General features: G+C 38.0%; 1 protein-coding gene across 1 annotated transcript in view; it reads right to left on the bottom strand.

Annotated features, from left to right (window-relative positions):
- The window catches only part of galnt18b (UDP-N-acetyl-alpha-D-galactosamine:polypeptide N-acetylgalactosaminyltransferase 18b), an 83,795-nt gene that overhangs the window by 38,907 nt on the left and 32,251 nt on the right, over positions 1-12,637 (bottom strand). Inside the window, exons 2-3 of the mRNA XM_083918956.1 lie at positions 10,331-10,526; positions 7,519-7,685 (exon numbers count right to left, since the gene is read on the bottom strand). Of these exons, the coding sequence (XP_083775082.1) occupies positions 7,519-7,685; positions 10,331-10,526 (363 nt within the window). The remainder of the gene's footprint in view (positions 1-7,518; positions 7,686-10,330; positions 10,527-12,637) is intronic.

Raw genomic sequence — 12,637 nt, 5'->3', positions numbered from 1 at the left:
TTATTGTTGGCTTCTTAGTTTACTTCTGTTATTACCTAAGCTATATATTTTATGAGTCATATCCTGCAGGAATGAAAGAGTCATTTCTACTTATATGAAAATAATCACAGTTCTCCCCACAAGTTATGAGTGGTAGCACTATATCTAACTAAAACTGAAGCAGTCTCTGTATGTATCTCTGTCCTTTATTTTTCTCAACAACCATTCACCCAGTCGACTTCACACTTGGCGGGTGTATTGCTGAAGCGCAGTGTCGAGTGCAAGCTCTTTAGTTCTGCAGGACATATTTAAAGTAAATATAAGTACACAATGTGTAATACATTGAGAGGGGACCCCATCAACCACAGCTTAAGGGCACAATGGGTAAAGTTCGCTCGCTACAGTAAATTCAAGAACAGATGAAGAAAGAGAGACCGGAGATGTTACATTGTGGCAAACACAGACATTTTTAGCATCAGCAATGTGACTTTTAGAATTAACAGTTCTGTTCCCTGAAATAGCCTGGTCCCAAATAGCTAGCTGTTAGCAACTGATGCGTTTACCTAGGGCTGGACGATAAGTCGATAAGATCATTCATTGTCTAACAATGGAATCATATTGTGATGAAATCATATATCGAGATATCGGGATACACATTTACATCGTCTAAACCGCCAACAACTAGAACTAACTACTAAATTTTTAGAAAATCTGATGTGAAATATTTAGAATACTTTGTACTAAGTTCTTAATAAAATTAGAAAATTCTCAATATTTTATATTCAATTATTGTATATTTGTCTTTTCCATGTGGTCATTTCATATAGACTATTTATTTATTGAATTACCAGAGAACATGCAATAGATTTTTTTGGCGGTTTCATCCAACTCTTTGTATACTTTAGCATTGCTTGGGAATGCAACTTTGTCATGGCAGTTGTATTGCTCAAGACCCAGGGAAACACAGTGTTGAGTGTGAATTTGTTTTAGTAAGCGGTTCTTGAGAATGCTGCACGAGGCAATACTGAAGGCCAAGCAATCGTCCAGTTCCCAACAGACATTTATTGAACAGGCACTGCACTAGTTTCTGTGCTTGTTTTCAAAAATACAATAGATTATTGCAATGTATTAGAGCTTCTACTTGTGGGTCAACAAGAAAAATATCAAGCTAAGACTGATGACCGTTTCTATAGAAAAGGCCACCCTTGGAGGTGGCTGTGAAATGTCAGATAGTCAGAGAGAAAAACAACAAAAATAAGACTTTCATCAGCACCGTGTTTCATCATACCTTGTATAAATCACCTTTGGCTGTGTTCTCGCTATATCACTTTTAAACACCAGTAGCTTTAAAGTTTGAAGGGAATAAAAAAGGGTTGCAAGAAGACAGAAAGCGGATGCTGTGAAACCATGCTATGTCTGGATTCTTTAGAGGAAGGGTTTTGATTTATAAAGTAAAAACAAACGAACAAAAAACGTTTGATTTTCCAAACCAACAAAACTGGAAAAAAAGTTAGAGTAAGTAATTCTGATCATGAAGTTTATAAAGGCACTGGCTGCATTGTTAAAGTTTATGTCTATATCTTTGATCAACGGCACAAAAATATGATTAAAGCAGTGGTTTTGTTCCACACGCACAACTTTTCCAACTGTTCCATCACAAAAAATCCTGCTTCAGCACTGATTTGAACGTGACTGTCATTTCTAAATATTTTTCAGCAGCCCATTTTCTCCTACTTTGCAAACACCTGCCACTTTTTCGCTGTAGATGAAGTAGACTCACAGCACATATCAATCAGCGCATCCACAACATAAATATATAATTCAATAGCATAAGTATATAATAGGGATTATTTCACCTCATATCTTTTCATCAGCAATCCCTTCAGAGGCTGAAAAAGCAGTAATTATCTTCGCCCATATGTGGAATGCTGATGTGTTGTCTATATAGTTTTTCTTTTAATTTACTGGTATGCACAGCAACAATATTGCCACAGGAGATAGATTCACATATAAAAGTATCTACTGTAGACAGACAGACTGCTTATGGTACTGTCTCTATGGTGTGGTTCAATAAAAAGTTAAAGTTAGTCTGAAATAAGAGAAAATAATGCAACACAAAGGGACGTTGAAAAATCTAAATGGTATGTGTACATTATGAATGAGTTATGAGTCAATACATTACTGAAGGAGCACCAGTTTGATTCTTCATGCCAAGAACGTCGATACAGCTGTGGAGTTTACTACTGACAGAGCTATGTTTACTGTACATTTGTTGTGCAAAAATAACCTGCTTAAAAAAGCATTGCCGCATGGAGCTTCTAATGGTCATACATTTCACAGGTTAACTTCAAGTTACAGTTTATTTTATTAACTCTGGAATTTGTTAAATTATCTCAATTTGTCTAAACTGTTCCTCAGGCAAGAACTGACCTCATGAGCCAGCTGGGAAAATTAATTCAAATATATCAGAAAAATATATCAGAATGAGATGGTTTTACTTATTATAATGTATGCTGCTGGTCTAGGAAACTCAGAGAAAAATCCCCAAGAGAAGAATAATACTCACACTATAAACACAACATGCAACAACAACCTTGAGTAGATATCCAGAGCTTGAAGCAGAGGGACTCTGAATCATCAAAGCCAGGGCTGAGAAACACTCACTTGTACTAATTCACTCTTTAGCATGAGTAACAGAAACATTTCTTCACTCTGGACTCTTAATTATGGCTAAAGGAAAGCTACTTACTCATGCGAGCAGCTGTTGGTGACATTCCACCAGATTACTGTATTTGTTATAATTTTTAATCCATCAATAATTAAGACATTCTGATGTGTGTGTGAATTGAAAAATAGAAAAGATGATGTGTTAGGCCTCATACAAATCATAATAAAGCACAGTTCATTACACCAGGAATGGCTGATGGCCAACAGTCATCAATCTTTCAGGATACTGAAGCTCTGCTGGAAAGTAATGGGCTTTGAGATGGAGTTGGACTGGAACAACAAGCAAACAGGTTTCTAACATCACTGTGCAGTCAGGCAGTTAATCCAGTATCATATTCAAAATGTTCAAAGGTTTGCACAAAAGATAAAAAGCAAGGCTAATGGTGAGCTGCAAAATGGTGAAAATGCAATGTAGTTCACCTCGATCCTATACTTAGATAGACATTGGCTTTTCTTTATGTGTGCAGAGAATTCAATTATGTCATATAGTTCTGTGCATAAGCAGTCAAAGGACATTTGATTAATGAACGGGATTTGAGTAACTATTTCCTTTGATCTACAACCTGTTGCTGCTCCATAATTCTACTGTGGCTATATACAGTATGTCTGAACCATAGACTGTATATAAAGGTCGACAGCTTGTCAGATCCCCAAAAGTTAAGCCAAAACTTGTGGATCACCCTCTGGTGGCTGGCTGTTAGTGGATGGGACATGGGCCAAACACAAACAACAAAGTCAAAGTACATGTCAAATAAATTCTTCCTAAAGACGATTTCTGTGATTTTTTGTATTTCTTATCATTCAGTTTCTTTTAGTGTTCATTTAATAAGTTCAGTTTTAATTAGCTATTTGATGCTAGGAAAACAGGGTGTAACATCCAGATCGAGAGCTTTGAGATTAGTTGGGTGGTTGGATGGACAGGACTTTAGGGCTCCACCGCCCGATTACTACCGTGCAGAGTGGCTCAGAAATTACAACATGGCAGCGCCCATATCTGGGATATTTTGGCTTCACTTCTGTAGAGTAGGAGGAAGTGGAGACACACGTCGTCCATCTTAATATACAGTCTATGGTCTGAACCAGGGGTGGAAGATGTACTCAAATATTTTTCTTGAGTAAAAGTAGCAATACTACAGTGTAGAAATTAGTCATAGACCGATATATTGGCCAGCCGATATTTGTGTTTTTTAGGTGTATTGGTATCGGCGTTCGAAGCAGCCCGCATTGGCATTATTTACAGACAGGCGTCCACAGGCAGCTCCGTGTTGCTGGAGATGCTTTTTTTAAGTTCAATAAATGTTCCCTTTTTAAAATTGAGACTTGTAACATTTGTTAACATCATTATGTAATTTTTATGATGTAAATTGAGGGAGCAAAAGTAGTATCGGCTCAAAATATCGGCTCAAGAAAATCGTCAGTCCGTATCGGTCAACGACTAAGGCTGATGAAAAAAAATCAGTTTCGGCCCTTAAAATATTGATATCGGTTGATCCCTAGTAGAAATACTCTGTCACAAGTAAAAGTCCTGTATTCAAAAATGTTCTCGAGTAAAATAACAAAAGCATCAGCATCAAAATATACTTTAAGTACCAAAAGTAAAAGTATTCATGATGCAGAACCGTCCATTTTAGAGTAATGAATATAATATTATTGTATCATAACTATTGATGCATTAATGTGTACATCACCTTAATGTCGCGGCCGGAAGTTCTAATATCTAATTTTAAGCTAAAATAATACAACGTTAATGCATTTGTTTATTATGATTATATTTGTATTAACAATCTCAATCTGAAAATCAATCAAATTTATGAATTCATATGAGTTTAGTGAAGTAAAAAGTGAGGTAAATACCTCTGATGTGTCAAAAAGAAAGACTTCATTATCTTCATTCGCAGATATTTCTGCCTCTGTCTCTCTCTCCACCTTCTACTCTGTGAGCTGACTGTTCTGCTTTATATATATATATAAATATATATATGATTTGAATCTATTGATTCATGGGCAAAGGTACAGTCTGAGCAGGTGAGTTTTCAGTCTGCAATAAAAGATGTGAAGTGTTTTGATTGTCGCAATAGGGTCGATTTGTCAAAGACTCTTCTCAAATTGCCTTCTTTTACATATTAATAGTAAATTATTGCTCGCTCTAGATGACTAAAATGTGCTTAGATCCTTTTTTTCCACTGGTTTCTGGTTTGAACTGAGCTTGTCTGTCTAAGCCTTGAGTACTGTATGTTCTCTTCATGCATGTTTGTCACCACACAGGGTTATTGCTTGCACAGCAGATGGCAAATCAGCATGGATACAAATCTCACAGTAGCTGTGTAATTTGCACTACACCACTTGGCAATTTCTCACTACACAATTCTGTGGCTGTTAAAATCTGTGTTTAAAATATCCAAGTGATTCTCGCTCTTCCTCCAACATTTTACCAGTCTTGTATCCAATGCTGGGCTCAATCCTTCACCCTTTTATATATAGAAGACACCTTGGTATAATCATTTAAGTTTAAGTATGGAATCATAAGTCCTCTGTCTAATGAGTGAGCCCTTCTCAAAACCCCACTCTTAGAAAGAGAAGCATTTCTTGGGTCACAGCATTGGGACATTATCCAATTAAGGAGGAATCAGCCAGGTCAATTTGCCCTTCTCTCCTTTGATGGCTACACATCCTCCTGCATGCTAATGCCTCTCGGAGGTGAGCTGTGACAGTGGTGGATGACTAATGTAAAGCTCTGGATGCCTCGGAGGTTAGCTGTGGACGATGACCCCTCCAACAATCTCAGCAGCATCACAGGTCAACCGGCTAACGACATTTAGCACAGATAAGATTCACAGTCGTGGTGATAATGATAACACCAGGCCTATCAGACGCAGTGTGACAGAGTGCTCAGGCAAACAGGGCGAAATGCCATCAGCAAAATGTCAATGCGTGACTTGGGTCCCTGAAGAAGCTGAAGGCAACTGCTCCCCTGCTCTCAATTACATGATGAAATATGAATGTTTATAGGATCTGATGTGATAATCCAATAATGTGCTAGGAGAAGGTAGCTCTACATTCAGATAATAGATAACTTTGGTTATATACAACTTTCTGGTCAATAATAGTGGAGAGTCATCATTCTTATCCCAGCGTGTTGAGATAAGTTATCAAGATAAACACAGTGATCTATATTCTGTTGCATCGGGCTACAGGCAACGCTACATTTTGTATTATTGACTTTGGTAAACCTATTTCTCCCAATGCCAGTATTTCCCATGTTGATTGCCCCTAATGGCTGCCTCACTCCTTGTTACCAGCACCACTGCCTATTTAAAAGTGAATTGCCTATAAATGACCTTGGCACCGTATCATTACCTTTTTATAGCCTGCTTTCTGCCTTTGTAATGTAGTCAAGTCTTACACAGTAAATTAACACGTCCCCTTTTCACAGGTGACTTTAAGTCTATTGCCTGTGCCTTGCATGGCAGACTAAAGTCACCCGTCAGCGATCTGACACATCAGTCACCTTAGAAATGACAAATGAACAGAGTTCACTGCAGATACACATTGTCAGCATATACTTGATATCTTTTCGACCTGACACTGTTTGCACTACATCCAATGCATGCAGATGGAAGAATTAGGGTTGCAAATGCAGACAAGATATGTAAACATTTCATCATCTTACTGGATTGTTATCTGCCTCTGGGCATATTTCCTGGCTTTGCGGCTAATTAGTGTTATTCGGTGAACACAGCCCCTATTAAAAACATTAAAGGAGTCTGGGGGCCAGAGGTGCAATAAATATCACATATACTGTACTGATGTCTCCATGCATGAGGCAATGATATGTAAACTAATTAGACTCATATAGCACCTTTTTAGTCTTCGGACAACTCAAGGCGCTTTACACTATTTGCCACATTCACGCATTGCCACGTTCTAGCATCTGCATGTGGCACTATACAATGTTCACTGATAACAGTGGCAGATTTACAGTCGAAATTCTCATTACATTTTGAAAAATCCTTATTTCAGACAAAAGCAACTTCTCATTGCTAGCCAGCAACTGCAAATTTTGTCGGTTTAATTGAAATCTTTTGCAGGTAGATTGTAGGACTGGAACATTAGCTAGATAGTTGATCTAATGTTAGCTTCATGAGTTTGCTGAACTTTCCATTTTTCCAGCTGTCACGTTATAAACAAAAATCTTGTATAAAGGGTCTTTAATATTAAATACGCACTTGATGGCTACATACATGATAGCTAGTGTTTTTCTTGTCTTGCACTGTAAAGGTAGTTAGTACTGTTATTACAATTAGGAAAATGTAATATTTCTAATATAATTGTTTGGCTGCTTAGCTTACACGTGTGTTTCTACTTTTAAAGTTGCAAGAGGAAAGGCCTTTAGGATGAGGACTAACAGTTGTGTTAGTATGTTCCCCCAGAAGCATTGGCTGGGGTTGTTTAACTTTCCGAAATCCAATAATGAGCAGGGCAGAGCTGCTAAGAGTAGTCTATAGTCTGATATCAGTGGGGAAAAAACAGGGTACTTATAACGTCTATTTTTTTTTATATGATAATGGTATAAATGGCAGTTTACAGAGGAGCTTAAACACACAGTTTAATCTCTTCATACACTTTCACTCTTGTGTTTCTGCTTTTGGAAATACTATAAAAGCAAACCCCCAAACTCTTTAAATGCAGTATCTCTGAATATCTCTCTAACAACAGCCCCATGCACACCACTTCATCATATTAAGAAATAGCTGTTTGGGTGGAGGGTTTAACAAGAGGTCAATTACTGCATTATAAAATGATGCTGCTTACTATTATTGCTGTTGTCGTCCACCAGAATGATCTCTTTCAGAAGGTGGGAGGGCGTCCTGTTAATAGCAGAGTGAATGGACCGCAGGATGACAGAGAAGGCTTCATTCACAAAAATGAACACAATGCTCACTTGGGGGAGGTTTAAAGGATAAGTGAGGTTTCTGCACCTGTAGAGGAAAAATAAAAAAGCCGTTGGTGAGACAATGTTAAGACTTTGTCTAACAAATTAACATACAGATTTGACATTGATTCCTACAGAGCAGTGTAATGGCAGATTTCATGCCAACCCAGCTACTTGGCAGACTACATCAGGACCCTGTTTTCATGAATCAAGGTATAAATGTAGGAACTGGCACCAGTTCATGTCCAGCAGGTTTTTTTGAAATGTAAGAATTAAAGTGATACTGCAATAGTGGTGCACCTGCACTGCAGTTTGATTCATTTAGGAGGAATAAATAATTGGTCGTGTGGTAAGGTGTGAAATCAATCAATCCTTTCTCTTTCCCTATTAAAAAACAATTTTCCACCACCACAGCAATTTTAATTGTGATTGAGAAGTCTGGCCCCCTCTCCCAGGAGAAAACAGATGCCTGTTTCCAGTAAGAAGCTGTAGAAAATGCAACAATAGCACTTAGGGCAATGTCCCTTTAAGTTTAAATGAAGGTTTTTGAAATTCAAATCCTGATCCTAATGCTTTCTGATGTTTTCTTTTTGACACAAATTTGTTACAAGACAATTATCAATAACAGTATATGTGTTGGAGCAACAAAAATCTGTGGCAATCTCCCTATAACACTATACACGGCCATTTCATTTGATTCTAAATAGATTTTTTGCAGAGAATTACAACATCTTACCTGTTACAGAGTCTTGTCTGTCAAATTTACCAATATCCCATCCTTGTAATAGAATGGTTATGCTCGGTCACTACATTTGAGAAATGTTTGCAGAAATTGTGTGATTAAGGAATCCCTCAGAAGAGTTTTGGATGAGTGTACAGTGCCAGTATGAGTGAGAATGGTCTCAACGGAGTAAAGAGCAGTGGAGAAAATTCCCTGAAGTCCTTTGAGCTGTGTAAACTTTCACATCAGGATGCGACCTTGTGTTCCCCTGTAAAACGTGAACGTAAAAGTTGTGCTGAAAACTGAGTCACAGCCAACCGATGTGGTATGAGCACTTCCCTGTAAATTTGTTGGTGTATTGACTTTGCAGGATTGCTTTTTGTCCAGGACTTAAAGTGCCCACAGCGAGCAAATAATTACATATGGCTTTGAAAATGCATGTGTCCCTTTACTTTAATTTACAGGTGGAAACATGTACTTCTCCTGCCACCTTCAAATGGCCGTAGGGAGACAGATATTGGTATAGTAAGAGTTACCCCTTAATCAAGCCCACAACTGCCTCTAGGCAGATTGGTTTTCAATTAGAGGCACTTTGTTTTTGAGAGAACCAAAATGTGTTTTTCAGCCTGGCAAGTGCCTCCTGGGTTTCTTTGTTCATAACTGAAAAGTAAATTGTCCTCAGAGGTATACGTATATATATATATATATATATATATATATATATATATATATATATATATATTTATATATATATATACTATTTTGATTTTCTGTCAATAGAACAGTAACCTTGGGCTGGGAAATTATAATGAGCATGTCTCACAATGTTGTACCATTTTATAGCCATATGGAGTAACAGAGAAAAAAAGGAAGATTAATCTATATAGTTAAAGTTGAAGCACTGATAAAAAAGTTAATGTGTTAACTGTCAGATAGTTTGCCCTACTGTTTAAACTGTTGTGGCTTTAATATCTCTGGGTGTGAACTGATTGATCTGTCAGTACAGAACTGTAGTCATGGAAATGTCTGTCGGCCAGTCGGAGCACCACTTGGGTCCAGGCTGAAGTATCTCAACAACTGTTGGATGGATTGCCATTCAATTTTGTCCAGACATTTTCCTCAGAGGATGAATCCTACTGACTTTGGTGATCTAGTGCCACCATGAGATTCACATTTTTGAGTGAAATGTCTCAACAACTGCTGAATGGATTGTATTGCATGTGCCCAGTCCCCCTCAGGATAAATTGTTATCACTTAGGTGATTCCCCTAAGAGTGTTCATTTAGCACCATCATTAGGTCAAAATTTCAGCTGGTCCAATATTTTGGTTTATGACCAAATCTGCAATAACCCTCCCATCCGCCTCCATTAAACTTTGTGGTTATTGCAAATTAACAAATGTAATCATACTAACATGCGAAATCCACATTATGCCCGCTTAACATCATCATATAAGCTTTGTCATTGTGAGCATGTTAGCATACTGATATTAGCATTGAACCTAAAGCACAGCCTCCCAGTCACAGTGCCTGCAGCACGGCGGTAGACTCTTTAATCATTTTTTTCATCAATGCAGCATAGTACCTAATTGTTCAGGTGTTCATTTCCTGGATTATCATAAAATACCACTATTGCAATACAAAATGACAAATTCTGTGATAGAGGAATTATGAATATTGTTGGAACCACAGTGTGTTGTCATATATAGTTCTCCAACTATTTCTTTGCAAGGGGTAAGGAAGAAAATTCTGCTTTCAGATAATCAAATAGCCACTCTTGCAGCACAACATTTGGACACATAACTCAGTTTTAATCAATAATTCAGATGCATCAGAAAACGACAGCAAAATAAACAATTTACTCAGACAGATCATACCTTATACTGTAGTTCTATATCAACATTACTGTAGCTATTATAGACTGATATTCTAAAATGACAGTGTTTGAGCACCATTCTACCTGCAGTCTTACCCATCAGGCCTGAGGTCTGGTATCGGTCGGTCTAAAGAGAGACGATCACTGAGGTAGCCGTTATATCCATAGTACTGGAACATCTTCAATGCCACACGCCGGTTGTCTGGGCTGAGCTCCTGACCCCAGTGAGCGAACAACGTCGAGTCGGAGAATGATGTGTCCGCCTGACTGTCCTCTCCCCTCCCTGGAGTCTCTAGGAGGCACAGGAAGACAAATAGCATGAATATTTGTCTAAGCCACAGCTTCTCGAGCTACCGATGAGGTTGTGCGTAAGGTGACATTTAAAGGATGTGGAATAATGATGGTGATAATATAATCACTGTGATAAATGCTGCTTTCCCTTATGCTGTAATGTATGTTAGCAGGTGAAGGGTGGCCTGATATTTATTTCCAGAGACTGATTGGCTGTCCTTCAACAGAAACGCCAGAGTTCCTTTCATACACTTGACGCACAGCTCTGGTGTCCTTGAAACAAAATACCTAATCCCTACCAGCAGCTGACCTTGCTCTTTAACCTACACGAAGAAGAGAAAGTGAAATTAATTTTCCTAGAGTTATCGCTAAAGCGCCAAACACAAGTTTCCTTTAACAGTTAACCAAGAGGTGATGTGTGATCATTTCTGGATTAAGTGTACTTTTCTCTCTGAGTGTTTTTACAGGCTCAAACCTGAAGGGTTCAAAATGAGTGTAGCCCTGACTCATTTTATAGCTGAGCAGCACCAACAGCAGAGAGACATCTAACAAACACATGTCTAGTGTGACACACAGTATATTACGGCTTGTGGTCCTCGTTCAAAAACTCACTTCATGTCCAGACTTCTTAAAACACTAGTGGCATCTTTTATATATTCTGTCCTGCTTCCAAAAGGTTTTAATACATGTCAGGCAAACTTCTGAGTGTGCTTAACAGTTCCACAGGCGAGGATTTACATACAAATAAAATAAATAAATTAAAATGAATGGCATACAATAGATTGCAAGCTGCACTTGCACGATTGCAGTCTGTACCTCTGAATCTCTTTTTTTGCACTGTAATTAAAACGTTAACAGTGTAAAATATTTTCCCGGTTTTTTATTCAAAGCTGGGGTGTGGAACTTTTCCCTCCCCCTCTGGCAGTGAAAGTAATGACAAAGCACTGTTGACGCTAGCTTATTATGTATGCTGCTTTCTATTTTTAACTGTAATCCCTCCTCTGAATATCGAGTTCCTTTTTTTTCTTGGAGGCTTCTTAGCTTCCGCCATACTCTAAGCTGATGCTCCGTTGCTATGCGGACTCTTTATTAAGGCAGTTATACAAATTTACAACACCTTAAAACTTCAGTCTGCAAGTGCAAACACGGCAGAGAGACTAAAGGCTGTAATAAAAAAAATAAAAATGAAATTAATAGTTAAATAACCATCTTGTAAAGCTTTCAGTGGTTATACGTTTTAACAGCTTATTTGTTTGTAAATTCAGATCTCTCCCCACTCTTTCTCAAATCTGTAGCTCTGGATAGTTGAAGTCAAATGCATTAAGCACTTCACCCATGTGCAAAGATGATTCCACAGACTCAAGGCACACACATGGATGTATAAAGAGAACGGGATACAATGTTGGAGGCAGAACCCCGTTCACTCGTAAGTGCATAAATGCTAGCTTCTGTGGTAAAGTGCTTGAGACTAGAAAGGCGCTATTTAAATGTAGTCCATATACCATTTACAACACTTCCTCTGGCAGCGATTTATCTCTTAATCAGCATTGTGTGAACTCATTTGGTAAAAGTAACAGATGCAGATTTATATATAACAGCCCCACACTCCATACTTAATACAGCCATGTCATTGAGTTCTAGTACCTGTTGGAACATTATTATGATAATCCAGCTGTTGGAAAATTCAATATATATGCTGTGCCGCTGTCAGGTCTGAATATTGCAGAGCTTTAGTGTTATTGAACAGCACAGTGATATCTATGATGTGTGAAAATATGGGGGTGTGGGTGAGACGCTGGTTGTGGCAACCCAGTGAAATTGAGAAAAATCTGGAATTTAATTCAATGTTTACGGAGATGAGGGGCAAAGACTGTAAGGTGTGGGTATATAGAAGCACGCTTACATGCATACAACTGCAAACAGAGTAAAGAGAAAAAGAGACAAGAAATAATGAAGTTCATTATCGTTTACACCACTGAAAAGAGTGCAACTCAATCCCATGTGACAGATAATAATTGCATTGTGTTAATTAGAATGTCATAATCAGCAGGAAATTACATATAATGAAAATTGGTGCTGGTATCATCTGTCCTTTAATCAAAATAGAAGGCA

Source organism: Echiichthys vipera (assembly GCF_963691815.1).
Source record: "Echiichthys vipera genome assembly, chromosome: 1".
In the NCBI taxonomy this organism is placed as follows: domain Eukaryota; kingdom Metazoa; phylum Chordata; class Actinopteri; order Perciformes; family Trachinidae; genus Echiichthys; species Echiichthys vipera.
The sequence above is the reverse complement of the archived record's forward strand: the minus strand, read 5'-3'. Positions and strand labels throughout refer to the sequence as shown.